We start from the raw sequence: 16,527 nt of genomic DNA, 5'->3' as shown, positions 1-16,527 counted from the left end.
ACCCCCCACCCCACCCCGTCCAGGACCAAATTCAGGTCATTAGGCTTGGTTGTGGGCATCTTTCCCTGCTAAGCCTTCTCACCAACCTTGTTGAGAGGGAGGGAAAGAGGGAGACAGGCAGGCAGGAAGTCCTGGGGATTGAACCCAGGGCCTTGTGAATGCCCAGCAAAAGCCCTATCAGTGTACTACTGTGTCCCAGCTATGTCATCATGTTTGTCTAGGGCAAGGGTATTCAACCTGTGGGTCACAACCCTTTTGGAAGTCGCATATCAGATATTCTGCATACCAAATATTTACAGTTCACAACAGTAGCAAAATTACAGTTACGATGTAGCAACGGTAATAATGTTATGGTTGGGAGTCAGCCCAACTTGAAGAAGTATATTAAAAAGGCCGCAGCGTTAGGGAGGTTGTGAAGCGCTGGCCTGGGGAGGACCTAGGAGGAACCTGCAAAAGGTTCCCTGACTCTGCATCTTTCCTGAGTCCTCTGATCCAGGCTCTGAGTCCCACTGCAGTGCCTTCGTCCCTGGTTTGAAGGAAATCCCAGGCTGACAGAGCAAGAAAGGCTGTAAATGCTGTGACAGGTGTCCCCGCCGAGCCAGGACACATGTCTGGAGATGCTCTCTGTTGACAGTGCAAAGGCATAAAAGCATTGGGTTTCATCATCACAGGGGACCCTGTCTGTGCGCCACTGCCACACTTCCTGGTGGCTCTGCCTCCTACAAGATTCGAGCCAGGCCAGCCATCCAGGGTTTCCTGGGCCTAGCTCTGTGTGCCACGCCTGCAGGGTCCTTTTCCCAGGAGCCTTCTGTGAGCTCTCGTAGCCTGGGTAATCTCCCTAGAGGCTGGGTGGGGTAGCCCTGAGCCAGGACTGGTGAATGGGCTGTGGCCTGATAGTGAGCCTCAGCTGGGAGAAAGCTCTCATTCAAGGAACCTCCTGTGTAAGGAGGCTGAGCTGACCATGGGAAGTTGGCCTCTGTTCCCTTGGGGATGGCACCGGAAGAGACAGCTGCTCTGGGGCTTGTCCTTGTCCCTAGAGAGGCCCAAGCACTTGGTGCTGTTGTCCAGGAAGAGGCCAAGGAGCACCCAGGATACAGGGGACTTTCTCCAGATCCAGAGGGCTAGGAGTAGAGAAGTGGGGATAGAGCCTAGATCCTTCTCCACCTCCCTGATTGTACTCGCCTACATCCCATCTTCCTGCCCATAGTCAGAGCCCCTCACTCCTTCCTTGCTTTCCTTGCTATGGAGTCAGAGCCTACTTCCCTCCCTTCCCACTTCTTTTCATAGAGTCAGAGCCTAGCTCTCTCTTCCTGGGGTCTGAGCCCAGATCCTTTCTCCCTGCCTCTTACTTGGAGTCATAGCCTAAACCACTCCTTCCTTACTTCTCCACCTATAGTCCTAACCTAGATCCCCTGTTTTCCGACTTCCTACCTATAGTCAGTGCCTAGATCCTGCCCTGCCTACCTCTCTACCGTCAGTCAGAGCGAAGACCACGTCTTGCTGACTTCTACCTGAGCAGAGATCTCTCCCCCTCTTCTGTGACCAAAGCCCAAGCCAAAGACACTTTGGCTGTTTCCTGTCTCAGGCTGAAAAAGAGGCCTTCCTCAGCCACACTTCTGCCTCCTCCCCTGTGGTGTGGCCACACAGGCCCTACCCCCTGAAGCCTCCAATCCTGAGCCCCCACACTAGGATGGGGAAGCTTAGGCCAGGCCACCCATGGGCTCCTCCAGACCTCCAGAGTCTCCGAACAGAGCTGCAGAGGATGCAGCCATCCTTGGCCCTGAGAAGGACCCGCTGCCTCCACCTCTGTGGGGCTAAGTAAGTGGGAAACCCCTACCCCACCTGTCCTGGGCTTAGAGTCTGGGGCTGGAGGTGGAGGGGACTAAAGGACAGGCCCATCTGGGGACTGCTGTAGGACAGAACTGAAACTCTCTAGTGAGGTCTGCCGGCCATGAGGAAAGCAAGCTGTACTGAGCTGTTGGACCTTCTGGTACCTTCTCCTCGTGACTCTGCCCCACAACTGCTTAGTCTCTCCCCTGGTGTCCTAGAATGAGGAGGGAGGAACCTTATACCTGTCTCTGTGACACTTAGCCCAGTGTCCCTTGCCACAGAGCCCCTCATCTGCTCCCTCCTCCCCAGGGTCCTCTCTTGTCCTGCCCCGGTTCGCTCTGCTGAGACCGTGGGGCAGTCTCCTTGGGAGTTTTACCCAGCTCTAGGCCCCATCTAGTACCTAATATACCTGCCTCTCTTGACACGGAGGACTCTGTTTGAGATAGGGTCTCATGTATTCAAGGCTGACCTCACACTGACTAGGTAGCCCAGATTGACCTCAAACTCCTGATTCTCCTGCCTCCACCTCCCAAGTCCTGGGATCACAGGCATGCACCACCTCCTCCACTGTTGCCAGGAATGAAAGCCAGGGCTTTCTGATTGTGAGGCAGGGACTCTACCAACCCACATGCCCAGCCCATTGCTGCGTGCTTCGTAGAGAACCAAGCCGGGTGTTTCCTCCTCCTACCTTCTCTGGCTCCTGTCTGGATACGGACTGAGGATTAAGGGGCTGGACAAGGTCAGAAGTTCCTTGTACCTTCCATCAGCAAAGGTCTGTTGAAGCCCAGGGCCAGCCAGCACACTGTTGCGTGAGCCCACATCCTGAGCCCACATGAAGCCGTTGCTGATCTAACCAGAGACAGAAGCCAAGCATAGTGGGATGCATCTGTCCTCCCAGCACTGGAGAGGTAGAGGCAGGAGGATGAGAAACTCAGGGTTGGTCTGGGGACGTAGTGCAGTCAGTAGAGTGCTTGCCTAGCATGCATGAGTCCTTGGGTTCTATCCCCAGCACTGGATAAACTGAGCTAGAAGACAGCACTAGTGGTAGAAATAAGATCAGGAGTTCAAGGCCATCTTCTGCTGCATAGGGAGTTCAAGGCCAGCCTTTGCTCTGTGAGACCCTCTCTCAACAGAGAGTGAAGGGAGAGGGAGTGGACAGATACACAGACAGCAGAGAGGTGCCTAAGCAGTACTAAGGCTGGAGTCAGACCCCTCCAGGGGTGTGTTTGCAGAGCATTTGTGCTGCTGCTCTGCAGTGTGGGCTGGGAAAGGCTTCAAGGAAGTAGTGACCTGGTAGGGGACGTGCTGAGCCGAGCTGGTAAGCAAGTCGTGGTCAGGTTGTTCTGCTGCGGTGGCTGCTGCTGCTGCTCCTCAGAAGGAGTGAGATGAGTGAGTGGGTGGAGGAGGAGCCAGGGAGTTTCCTACTAGATGAACTTAAGAGCTTTCTCACCCAGGGTGGGATATAGCTGCTCCTGAGTCCACACCCGTAGGAACAGGCATGCAGAGGTCCTGCTTCCTACAGCGTGACACTGGGGAGTGATGGGCAGACCCTGTGACACGCCTGTGACCCAGGCGTGGACAGGAAGCAAGTCACTGATAGTGTAGGACTGGGGGCCTTCCGGAGAGGACAGGACTGCGCTGCCTTTTTGCACTGTGGGGTCCTTTCTTTGGCATCTTTCATTCGGTTTAAAGACCCTAAGGGTTATACTGGGGCCCCACGTTCAGAGACTCCTCCCCCAGCCGCAGCCTCCCTGCAGTACAAAGCCCCTCCCCTATTGTAGTCTGCGCTGGGCTGTTGCCAGGAGAGTTGGGACAGTAGACATGACGTCATGACTCCTGCCCTGCACTCACTGTCTCCGCCTATGCTGTCCTCCCACTCCCCCAGGGACACCTCATCAGGCCCCTTTCCTGGGTACACCACCCCACCCACTTACAAATGAACTCTGACATTTTGTGCTCCCTGGCCTGAGCCCCTCCCTGCAGGCTGGGCATCCAGACAATGGGAAACAAGCTGGGATCTTCTTAAAGGGACAGTGTACAGCTTTCCTCCCTGTATTCTTCTCAGTTAAAGTTCTAGCAAGACCCTGGTGTTGGGGGAGGGAAATGAACAGTTTCGCCCACCTATTCTCTCCTGCATTGGTACCCAGGACAGGACAGTCTGGCTCCTACTGGTCCCATGTGACCCACAGGCACATCTAGGCACAAAGAACCCTAGAGCCAGCTCTCCAGGTCCCCACAGGCTCACTGGAGAATCCCCATCCACCGGGATGCTTGGGCCAGCAGAAGTGGGCAGCTATTTTAAAGGCAAAGACCCCGTTCCTCTACATCCGGCCTTCAGCCCCAACCCCAGCCTCCCTGGTTCTCTTAGGCTAAGGTGGACTGCTGAATTTGCCGACCCTGGGCTGAGGGAAGACAGGGATATGGCTTTAATGGTAGGTGGTAGCTGCTCCCTGGACATCCTTATGAAGAGGGCCTGCATCTTCACTGGTGGTATCTTGTCTGCATCCTGAGCCCAGTTCCTACCTAGCTTAATGAGACAAGACCAGCTCTGCAGGGCCTGTGCTTGTAGGTGGGAACTTGGGCAACTTTGGAGCCTTTACAGCTCATGTCCCCTGAGGGGTTTTGTTTTGTTTTGTTTTGTTTTGTTTGTTTGTTTTAGTTTTTGTTTTTCTTTTGAGCTGGTGTTTTCCTGCAGTGCATGCATCTGGGCTTGAATCCCCATACATCCACCTGCCTCTGCCTCCCTTTTCTAAAGGAAGGCAGAGGCAGGTGCTAAAGGAGAAGGTGCTGACACTCCTGTCTCCCTGCTCTAAAGGGTGATAGAGCCCGGAGCTGCCAGAGGAGAGTGTAGGAGAAAGCCAGCGGGTCCATTAGTGCGGCCTGTGGTTTGCCTCATGCTCTCCATGTTCCCAGGCCCCATTCCTCTATTTGGCTAGTGACCAAGAACAAGTCACCTTTCTTCTAAGCCATCCTCTTTGCATGAGAGGGGGCCGGATTAGAAGTTTCTCTCACCTCTGAGGCAAGCAGGTAGGCCAGATCCTTTAGCCCACCTTGGCAGAACTGAAATGGATGGTTGTGCAGGCTGTGCCTGGAACAAGCTATAGAAGGAGCTGGGCACAGTGATACCTTAAATCCCAGTGCTAAGGAGAAAGAAGCAGGCAGACCTCTGTGACTTCAAGGCAAGTGTGTTCTATGTAAAGGGACAACTGGGCTAGAGAGAGAAGCCATGTCTCCAAAACCCAAGGAAGTAAAACGCTGTAGGGGATAAAGCAGCGAGATAGCTCAGCTGGTAAAGAGGCTTGTCACACCAGCCTGGTGAACTGAGTTCAGTTCCCAGGACTCAATGCAAGAGTCCAAGGCGAGAACTGACTGCCCAGAGTCATCCTGTGACTCGCACACAGACTGTGGCTCGCACCTGCACACACACTATAATAATAATTGGGGCAAGCAGCGTCTTACCATGTAACTCTGGTTGGCCTGAAACAGGCTGTGTAGACCAGAGTTCCACCCGTGACTGCTTCTGGGTGCTGAAATCAAAAGTGTGCTCCACTGTGGCTACCCATTAGTAATTAAAAAAAACAAAAATACTGATAGATGTAGGTCTAGTTCTATCCCTGGTCTCACAGTCTAAGGTCTGGACTTCAATATAAGCCACCTGTGCTCACAGAATACAACTGCTTTTAATTCTCACTCTTACTTACTTTTCTTTTTACCTTTTACATTTTGTAAAACATTTAATTAATTAATTAAATTATAGGAAGGGTCTTACTTTGTAGTCCAGCTTATTCTGAAACTTGTCATGTAGCCCAGGCTGGCCTCAAACTCTCATTCCTTCCCTTTATCTTTCTTAGTGTTTATTTTATGTTGTGTGTATGAGTGTTTCGGAAGAAGATGTCAGATCCCTTAGAACTGTGCTGCAAATAGTTGTGAGCCACTGTCTGAGTGCTGGGGATTGAACTCTGGTCCTCTGGAAGAGCAGCCAGTGCTCTTAACCACTGAGCCATCTCTCCAGCCCCTCCTCCTTTTACTTCTGAGAGAGTATTTCATGTTCTGTTCTGGCCTGGAACTCACTACTATAGACCATATAACCAAGTGTGACCTTGAACACCCTCATCACCCCACCACTGTATCCTGAGTGCTGGGATGACAGGTTAGGACCACCAGCCCAGTATAATTCTGTGCGTGTGTGTGTGTGTGTGTGTGTGTGTGTGTGTGTGTGTTTGAGACAGGGTCTCACTATATAGCCCCTGCTGACTGCAGCTCTGCGATCCCTCCTCAGCTTCCCAGTTGCTGAAATGACAGCCCTACCTTTGTCTCCATTCCTGGTTACCTTTCTATGTTTTGTTTTTGGGTGGTGGTGTTGTTTTCTTTTTAAGATTTTTTTTAAATTTATTTTATGTATGAGTGATCTTTCTGCGTATACACTTGCATGCTGGAAGAGGGCATCAGATCCTATTACAGATGATTGTGAGCCACCATGTGGTTGCTGGGAACTGAACTCAGGACCTCTGGGAAAGCAGTCAGTGCTCTTAACCGCTGAGCCATCTCTCCAGCCTCTTGTTTTTGGTTTTTCCATTTGTTTGTTTTGTTTTTTGAGACAGGGCTTTATGTATGGTAGGCAAGTTCTATACCAACAGAAGTTCACCTTCAGCCCCTATTTTATTTTGATTTTTTTTTTAAAGCAAAAATCTAAAGATAAATTCCGAGAGATGGCAATTGGAAAGAGGGCTCCATGGTCAAGAATCCTTGCTTTTGCAGAGCAGTCAAGTATATACCCATGCACCTGCATCATCAAGTGCCCAAAACTCCAACTCCAGGATATCTGGTGTCCTCTGGCCTCCACAGGGACTGTACACACATGATAAACATATAGACACAGCAGCTGTACACGCATGAGCAGAGATTGTTTTTTTAATTTAAAAGAAAAGAAAAAAGCTGTGCAGAGATGGTAGGTGGCCGCCCTCAGCCCTGCCCTTCTCCACCCAGGTGCTGCGAGTGTAGCGCCTCCCTTTCACACCAGTACTATGAGAAGGATGGACAGCTCTTCTGCAAGAAGGACTACTGGGCCCGCTATGGCGAGTCTTGCCACGGGTGCTCTGAGCACATCACCAAAGGGCTGGTCATGGTGAGCCACTTTCCCTCCCTGCCCACCTCCTGAGGCAAGTGTGCATTCACTCCCCGCCATCATCCCCTGTGCGTCCTGGGCCCATCTCTTCATCTGTCCAGACCTGCCGATCCTCTCCCTGTCCAGCAAGATTCTGTCTGGGTTGCCCTGCTTTCTCCCGAACAGGAGGATGACGATGGCTTTAGGGACAGCAGGCACCACAGAGCTATGTTGTGTCCTCCTGCAGGTGGCCGGGGAGCTGAAGTACCACCCTGAGTGTTTCATCTGCCTCGCCTGTGGAAACTTCATCGGCGATGGGGACACCTACACACTGGTGGAGCACTCCAAGCTGTACTGGTGAGTCCTGTGGGCCTCTTCAAGCCTAGGGGCCTGCACACCAAGGCTGCCCATACGCAGGCTTTTATGATACCATGAAAGCTAAACTAGTCTATAGTGAGTTCCATACTCTATAGTGAGCTCCAGGCCAGAATGGTACAGACATGGTACCATGCTTCACCTGGTAAAACAGGAGAGGGCAAGTGCCATTGCTCCCTGCCTCCATGTCAGGAATTGCAGTGCCTGTCACCCTAGCTTTTCAGAGGCCAGTGCAAGAGGACTGCAAGTCTTAGGCCAAACTGGACAATTTAGTGAGATAAAATCTTAAGTACAAAGAGATCTGGAGCCGTAGCTCAGTGGTAGAGCCTTGCCTAGAATCCCCCAGGGAGGGGCTGGGGGTGTGATTCAGTGGTAGAGCCTCTGCCTAGAATCCTCCAGGGAGGGCTAGGAGTGTGACTCAGCAATAGAGGACTTCCATGTCATATGTAAGGCTCTATGTTCAGTTCTGAGTACTACAAAAAAAAAAAAAAAAAAAAAAAAAGAAAATGACCGAAACCAAAGTGCCCCCAGCACTAGCTCTCTACTTTCTGCCTCTGCAGCATAGCTCTGCCTCTAGCCACAAAGCTGGCACAGACCCCACCAGCTACACACTCAGGCGTCCCTAGCGGGTCCATTCCTGCTGCAAACACCAGCTGCACACTCAGGCGTCCCCAGGCCCTTCCAGCCCAGTGGCCCCATGTTTGATGGTGTGCTGGATAACTAACTCACAGAACTGCAAACAGTGCTGTAGGCCACAGTTGCACCAAGCGAGGGCACCGTCCACCTCTCCCCCAGCCCGTCTTAGATTTACTAACTGGGATGCCACACTGAGGCCCAGCACTCAGGGATTTCACTGAGGCTTTGTTTAAGTCACGTGATTATGCTCTGTCTCTATCCTGCGCCTGAGAATCCAGGCTGGCTAGAAGCTGCAAGCCTTCAGTCACTGTCAGTGACTGTGGGACCAGCCCTGATGTGATTCATTTGCATAGACTCAAGCATCCTCCAAAGGGCTCATAAATAACAAAGATCCCCCTGTTCCAGGGACTTAAGAGTCTTTCTCCCCAGAGCCAGGGACTAAAAATCAGACAGCTTCTCTCTTATGAAACACCAACAAAGCTGGATTCGAGAACAACGGACCCGATCCCAAATGGGTTTTTAATGACTTCCTCCCAAAGGAGACATATCCGCAAGGGCCTCGCCTTATCTTGGCCGTCTGACAATATCACCGGATAGACAGAGCCAGAATGGGGCCAGCAAGATGGCTCAATGTGTAAAGGTGCTTGCTGCTAAGCCTAATGAACCTAAATCCCATCCCCAGGACCACATGGTGGAAGGAGAGAACTAACTCACAAATTGTCCTCTGACCCCCATACTCACTTTGTGGTATACATACCTTCCCCAAGCCCATATACACACAAACAATTAATAAATGTAATTAAAAGACATAACAGCGGCCAGGCATGGTGCCGCATGCCTTTAATCCGAATTTGGGAGGCAGAGGCAGGTGAATTTCTGAGTTCGAGGCCCGCCTGGTCTACAGAGTGAGTTCCAGGACAGCCAGGGCTACACAGAGAAACCCTGTCTGGAAAAACCAAAAAGAACCCAGACATAACAGTCTGCTGAGATGCCTCAGCAGGTAAAGGCATTGACCACTAAAGAACAACCTTAAGGACCATGATGGAAGGAGAGAGCCAATTTCAGCAAATTGTCTTTCAACCCCCATGTATATTGGCACACATACTTGAACAAACACACACAGAAATAAAAGTAATTTTTAAAAGATTATTTTTAACAAAATAACTGAGACCCTGAGTTGGGGGTTCTGAGACAACTGGGCATGCCCTGTCCTGCCCTGAATCCCACCAGTTTGCCGTGGGCTGCAGCGAAGCATCACTGACTTCCCCCCACGCTCTTTTCTTCCCTTTCTCTTTGGACCCGCACCACCGATGGCGTTCACAGTGGCCAGTGCTACTACCAGACCGTGGTAACTCCAGTCATTGAACAGATCCTACCTGACTCACCCGGCTCCCACCTGCCCCACACAGTCACCCTCGTGTCTATCCCAGCCTCTGCCCATGGCAAACGAGGCCTGTCTGTCTCCATCGACCCCCCTCACGGCCCACCAGGATGTGGCACGGAGCATTCGCACACTGTCCGAGTCCAAGGGTGAGTGGACTGCCACGCCGCCAGATGGGGCTCTGTTGTAGCGACCTGATTGTATTAGTTAGCTCTCTGCTGCCGTGACAGGATATCTGACATAAACAGCCTGAGTGGGGAAGAGATGGATCTTAGCTCATGGTTCAGAGGGTTCAGGCCCAGAGCATCCAGATACTAGAAGCAGGGGGAACTGAGGTCACTTCCCCCAGAACCCATTTTTAAAAAGTACAGGGGCTATCAACATGGCTTGTCAGCTAAAGATGCTTGCCACCAAACCTGACAAATTAAGTTCCACTCCCAGGTCCCACACGGTGGAAGGAAAAAACCAACAGTCCTCTGATTTGCACGCACTCGCGCGCACACACAGACACACACTCACACAATAAATAAATGACTATAAAACAATTCTGTTTTAAGTCAAGCAGTGCCTGTGCTTGTAATCCCAGAGTTACGGTGTTGTCCGCTGTGAGCAGCTGTAATGAAGCATTGGGCCACACACACACACACACACACACCCCAACAAAGGAAAAGTCACCAAAGAAGAAGAAGAATAGCAAAGAGTAAGGGGAGCCGTGCAAGTGGGCAGAGAACAGGAGGGATGGGCAAGTGTGGTCAGATGCCTTCTGTAGTGCATGAGGGTGCGCAGCGAAGCCTGGTGTTGAGCGTAGTTACTAGACGCTAATAGTAAGATAAAACTGGAGCTGGAGAGATGGCTCTGCAGTTAAGAGCAACAGGCTACTCTTTCAGAGAACCAGGGTTCCCAGCAACCACGTGGTGGCTCACAACCTTCTAGCTCCAGACACCCTGTGGCCATCAGGCATGCATGCATGTGGTACATAGACAAACATGCAGGCAAAACACCCATGTAAAATCTTTTGTTTTGTCAAAGGTAACAACTAAAACCACAGTGTATTGCAATTTCCACCTCAGGTGGAATCCTTCCTCCCCCATCACACACACACCTGGTGGTCTTGGCTTTCAGTTTCCTCTTGGGGCAGAAGTTGACAGGTCAGAGGGGAACTAGTCTAACCATGGCTTTATCCCCAGAGTGGACCCAGGCTGCATGAGCCCAGATGTGAAGAATTCCATCCATGTTGGAGACCGGATCTTGGAAATCAATGGCACGCCCATCCGGAATGTGCCGCTGGATGAGGTAGGGCCACGGAATCACAGACGGACAGGAGGGGATGCTAGAAGTAGAAGCCTCAGCCCTGAGCTCTGCCACCACCTTAGAAGACTCACCTGTCCACACATGTCCCCAGATCGACTTGCTGATCCAGGAGACCAGCCGCCTGCTCCAGCTGACCCTCGAGCACGACCCCCATGACTCACTGGGCCATGGACCTGTGTCGGATCCCAGCCCCCTGAGCTCCCCGGTGCACACTCCCAGCGGACAGGCAGCCAGCTCTGCCCGGCAGAAACCTGTCTTGTAAGTCAATCTGTTTCTTTTCTGTGGGTGTCTTGTCTGTGTGTGTGGCTGCACCACGTGCATGCCTGGTGGCCACAAGGGTGTCAGATGCTCTGCAGCTGGATGGTTGTGAGCCGCCATGGGGTTCTCTGCTAGAGAGGCCAGTGCTCTTCACTCCAGGCTCCTCCATTTCATCCCTTCAACTCCACCAGCATCCGTAGGGATTGTGAGAGCCTGAGGATGAGGAAGGAGGCAGCAGACAGTGCCCCCTGCTGGGAGTCACAGAGACCTTCCCAGGCAGGCCCTCATCTTTTATTTTACATTGCTCTTTACTCTGTGGGGGAAGGGAGGACCAAGATGGGCCCTGAGAACACCCCAGAGTCTATGTACCTGTCAGACTCAGGTTGTCAGGCTTGGTGGCAAGTGCCTTTACTCACTGAGCCATCTTGTAGGCCTTCTCTCTAATTTTACAGTTTACTTAAGAGGCGCGACAGACTGTTTTCTGTGCATTTTTCTGTAGGCAGAGGTACCAGTGAGGAGCAGGACAGATAGAACATGTTTTAAGGCTGGGCTCTGGGTCAGTGGTCAGAGTATTCACCTAGTGTACACCAAGCTCTGGGTTCCATCCCTAGCACCACGTCATCTGAGCGTGACGTGACGGCACACACTTGTAACCCAGCACTCAGGAGGGTCCGAAGTTCAAGGTCATCCTAGTGAGTTGGAAGCTAGCCTAGGCTATGTAAGACCCTATTTATTAAAAATAAACAAACCAGCCGGGCGTGGTGGCGCACGCCTTTAATCCCAGCACTTGGGAGGCAGAGGCAGGCGGATTTCTGAGTTCGAGGCCAGCCTGGTCTACAAAGTGAGTGCCAGGACAGCCAGGGCTACACAGAGAAACCCTGTCTCGAAAAACCAAAAAAATAAAAAAATAAAAAAAATAAAAAAAACCAAAAAAAAAAAACCTATTTACTGTGCCAACTCTGGAATAGTTGTGTTAATATAAATAGAATTGGTACAGATTCCATTCATGTCATTGGCTCGGCAGCAATATGTTGTCATGCCGTCGTTCATTATTATAAATATGAAGCCCGTTTTTCTTTGTAAGTTGCTTGTGCGTTCTTGCTGTTTTTCCATTCCTTCATTTTCTGGTCATGTTCCTCACTGGGAATACCAAGAGATGGTGCAGGTTTGATGGCTCCCAGGGTAGAAGCACTTGCCGTGCCAGCAAGAAGGCCTCAGTTCAGAGGTGCCCTGCAGCACCATGTAAAAGGCCGCACACCTGGAACTCCAGCTCGGGGTTCAGTCAAGAGACCCTCTCTCAAAAGGATGCTGGGAGGCTGGACCAGCGTTTAACAGCTAAGAGCCTGCCGGGTGTAGTGGCTCGCACCTTTAATCCCAGCACTCAGGGAGCAGAGGCCAATGGATCTCTGAGTTCCAGGCCACCCTGGTCTACGTAGTGAGACTCTTATCTCAGAGGGGGAAAAAAAAGACTTCAGAATGTATGTATTCTTGCAAAGGACCAAAGTCTGGTTCCTGGCACCCACTTGAGTGGCTCACCTCTGCCAGTTCCAAGGGATCTAAGGTCCTTTATCTGGCCTCCACAGCCATTGTACGTATATGCACAAACCCACACATAGATATAAACAGATAATTAAAAATAATAAGTCTGAAAAACAGTAAGACAGGGAGTGACTAAGGAAAATACCTGACGTCAACACAGGGCCTCCATGTGCTCGCACACAAATACATATACACACTCACATAAGTGCATGCATACAGTACACACAAAAATATACTGTGAGAAACCACAATCCATTACAGTGGTGGTTTCTGGCACTCGCTCCCCAACACGTACCCAATTATTTGGCTTGTTTGGATGATTTTTAGTTTATTTTTGTGTTTTGCTTCATACATAGCCCAGGCTGGCTTTGAACTTGATTTTTGTGTCTCCATCTCTTAAGCATGGGGAATTGCAAGTATGCTTGATCATACCCAGCTGGTTTCTAGTTGTTCTCCTCCTCCTCCTCCTTCTCTTCTTCCTCATCCTCCTCCTCTCTTTTATTACCTTAATAATGAAGGCTCATTTGAAACTGTAGAGAAGACAGGACACAGGCTAGCATCTTGACTTCCTGTAGGACCTAGTGACAGGCTGATTCCAGGGCATCAGGTGTGCCAGGAGGCTTTAACATGTTCCCATGCCTAGAGGCTTCCTCTGAGCGGTCGTCACCACACAGTGGTGTGTTCCACAGAGATGACCATGGTCCAGGATGAGGGATTTGATGCACAATGTCAAGTCAGAGTCGGCTCATGGTCTGCAGCAGTGATCCAGGGAACAGGAGTCGTGAGTCCTCTGTCCTTGAACCTGAAGGAGCAAAGGGAAGGACAGGAGAGTCAGTGGTAGCCTGTCCCTTGTCCTGCTTCTGCTGGGACCTCTCCAGGACTCTTGGAGAAGCCCTATGAAGGGTTTCCTTCTGGGACGATAGCTGCTATCTTTCTTTGTCTCCTTCCTTCCTTCCTTCCTTCCTTCCTTCCTTCCTTCCTTCCTTCCTTCCTTTTTTCCTGGAGGCTGGGTTTCTTTGTGTAAACCTGGCTTTTCTGTAACTCTCTCTGTAGACTAGGCCAGCCTTTAACTTGAAAATCCACCTGCCTCTGCCACCAAAATCCTGGGATTAAAGGTGTGTGCTGCAACTGTTCTGAGAGGTTGTACTGTCAAAGGGAGGTACTCCCTCCTCTCAGTTTGCCCTGAACTTAGACCATAGCAGGGACACGTGTGTGCTGCAATGCAATGGTCCTCTCAGGCAGGGCATCTGAGCCGGGCCTCCAAGCACCTTCTAATGAACTGTGTGGCTACCCCCAAGACACAGGCTGGACCACCTACTCCTAGAATTCCCTATTAGGGAATGAGCAGCAACTGGTTAATAAGGTGCTTTTGCAAGGAGGAGTCGGGTAGTGCCTCAGCCGGATGCCACCTTCCCATGGCACTGGGCCCCGTGTACCTTCCCCAGGAGGAGCTGCAGTATTGACACGTCCCCGGGTACCAGCTCACTAGCCTCTCCAGCCTCCCAGCGCAAGGACCTGGGTCGCTCCGAATCCCTCCGAGTGGTCTGCCGACCACACCGAATCTTCCGGCCGTCTGATCTCATCCATGGGGAAGTGCTGGGCAAGGGCTGTTTCGGCCAGGCCATCAAGGTATGCAAATGGGGAGGGCAGGCTGGGTGACCTCTGACCTCCTTTTCCCTCCCACTGCCCCACCCACCCCCACCCCAGGAACCCGACACAAGGGATGTCTAGATTCTATGCTCTTATCCTAGGGCTATCCACTCCTTATTCTGGACTTCTTTGAGCTATTGAGAGGGAAGAGATTTTACATGGACAGATTGAGAACTTTGTGGTTTGTCTTTAAGGACAAAGTCTCATGTAGCTCAAGCTGGCCTTGAATTCACTATGTAGCTGAGGATGACCTTGAACTCCTGATCTTGTCTTACACCTCTCAAGTTCTGGGGTCGTACTCATGCACTAGCATGCCTGGTTTCATTACATATCAGGATAAGGTCTCACTAAGTTGCCCAGGCTAGCCTCAGACTCACTAGATAACCCAGGCTGGCCTTGGACATGGGCTCCTCCTGACTCTGCCTCCCAAGTGGCTGGGGTTAGAGGCACACGTTACTGTGTCCCGCTCGGCCTTGAGTTTTGCACCTCCATATCCCCAACATAGGTGACACACCGAGAAACAGGCGAGGTGATGGTGATGAAGGAACTTATCCGGTTTGATGAGGAGACGCAGAGGACATTCCTCAAAGAGGTCAGTGCAGAGGTCACATGATTACTCCCCTCCCCAATGCAAAGGGGTGGCACGGGGTCCCAGGGGGATGAATAGAGCACACCACCGTGAAAGAGGTGAGAGGGTTCAAGCTTCACTGGGGGCTGGGCAGCCATAAGCCGTGGGTGGGGCTCAGTTAGTAGACCTGTTGACTACCCTGCTAGAGGACTCAGATTCAATCCCCAGCACTATGCAAATATGCCAGGCATTATTTACACTCTATAATTCTGGCCCTTGGAAGATGGAAGCAAGAAGATCAGAGATCAAGGTTTTCTCAACTACATAGAGAGTTCTAGGCTAGCTTGGGCTATGTGAGACACAAAACTCAGAACAACCATGGGTTGGGTTGCAGGTGCAGGTTGGTAGATGCTTGCTTACCATGCACAAAGCCCTAGGTTCTAGTGCCAAAACTGACCTTGGTTACATGTCTGTTATCCCAGCACCTGGGAGATGGTGGTGTGAGGTTTACGGACTTCTGTGGCTATATAGCTAGTTCAAGGCCAGTCTGAGCTATGAAAGACACTTCTTGTTTTTGTTTGTTTGGTGGTGGTGGTTGGTTTGGTTTGGTTTGGTTTGATTTTGGTTTTTCAAGACAGGGTTTCAGCCGGGCAGTGGTGGCACACGCCTTTAGTCCCAGCACTTGGGAGGCAGAGGCAGGCGGATTCTGAGTTCGAGGCCAACGTGGTCTACAGAGTGAGTTCCAGGACAGCCAGGGCTATACAGAGAAACCCTGTCTGGAAAAACCAAAAAAAAAAAAAAAGACAGGGTTTCTCTGTGTAGCCCTAGCTGTCTTGAAATTCGGTCTGTAGACCAGGCTGGCCTTGAACTCAGAGATCCTTTGCTGCCTCCTGAGGAGTGCTGGCACTAAAGGTGTGCGCCATGGCTGGTGCCACCACTACCACTACCACTACCACTACCACAGGGCTTGAGAGAGACTCTTAAACAGAAGACACAGTGGCTTCCCGTGTGAGAGGAGACTGGGTGCCCTGCTGTCTAGGCGGGGTAGAGCAAGGGAAGAAGGTCCAGGCCCAGTCTGTGCGTGTGCCTGCAGGTAAAGGTCATGCGGTGCCTGGAACACCCTAACGTGCTCAAGTTCATCGGCGTGCTCTACAAGGACAAGCGGCTGAACTTCATCACAGAGTACATCAAGGGCGGCACCCTGCGGGGCATCATCAAGAACATGGTGAGCAGGGTTGGGGCTGGGGTGTGGCTTGGTTGGTAGAGTGCTGGCCTAAACTGGCATACAGGTGACTTTGGCTTCCATCGCAAGCACTGCATAAACCTGGTGTAGGCCCCACCCCTTTAATCCTAGCACGAGGGAAACAGTGGGTCTTACAAGTTCAGGGCCAGCCCGGTCTACAGAGCAAGTTCCATGCCAGCCAGGGCTACATAAACAATGAGACCCTTTCTAAATACACACACCAAAACAAAAAAAGTAAGAAAGGGGGATTGGGGAGAAAGAGGGCGAGGTCCCACTGTCCCCTTGTAGGGCAGTGACCGCCAATAACCTAAGAACTCTCCCTTAGCTCTGCCTCTGAAAAGCTACATCACTTCCCACCCGTGCCGTGCTAGAGACTGAGCCTTTAGTACATGGGCCTCTGAGGTCACCCCACATCCAAACATAACAGAACCAGAGCCCCATCTCCCAGTGACTGGCACTGAGAGGGCAGGTGGCTTGTTGGACCTTCAGCTTTGACAGAACGTTGGTTCAGCTTGGTGTGGAAACGTGAAATGGGGGCTGGGGAGAGGACCCAGTGAGCAGAGTGCTTGTTTCCCAGACATGAGGACTAGAGTTCAACCCCAAAGAACCACTTAAAAGTCCCACGTGGTGGT

General features: G+C 51.5%; 1 protein-coding gene across 2 annotated transcripts in view; it reads left to right on the top strand.

The window, feature by feature from the left end:
* Window positions 1–16,527, top strand: part of Limk1 (LIM domain kinase 1) — a 32,198-nt gene that overhangs the window by 8,265 nt on the left and 7,406 nt on the right. Inside the window, exons 1-9 of one of the 2 annotated variants that reach the window (XM_021163056.1) lie at window positions 1,687–1,818; window positions 6,817–6,955; window positions 7,182–7,291; window positions 9,269–9,475; window positions 10,514–10,619; window positions 10,729–10,895; window positions 13,880–14,063; window positions 14,590–14,676; window positions 15,746–15,877. In XM_021163056.1, coding sequence (XP_021018715.1) covers window positions 1,691–1,818; window positions 6,817–6,955; window positions 7,182–7,291; window positions 9,269–9,475; window positions 10,514–10,619; window positions 10,729–10,895; window positions 13,880–14,063; window positions 14,590–14,676; window positions 15,746–15,877 — 1,260 coding nt within the window. In that variant the 5' untranslated portion in view covers window positions 1,687–1,690. Of the gene's footprint in view, window positions 1–1,686; window positions 1,819–6,816; window positions 6,956–7,181; window positions 7,292–9,268; window positions 9,476–10,513; window positions 10,620–10,728; window positions 10,896–13,879; window positions 14,064–14,589; window positions 14,677–15,745; window positions 15,878–16,527 lie in introns of those variants that run through there. The other variant, XM_021163055.2, reaches the window with a different exon arrangement.

This window comes from Mus caroli, chromosome 5 (assembly GCF_900094665.2).
Source record: "Mus caroli chromosome 5, CAROLI_EIJ_v1.1, whole genome shotgun sequence".
Taxonomy (NCBI): Eukaryota; Metazoa; Chordata; class Mammalia; order Rodentia; family Muridae; genus Mus; species Mus caroli.
The sequence above is the reverse complement of the archived record's forward strand: the minus strand, read 5'-3'. Positions and strand labels throughout refer to the sequence as shown.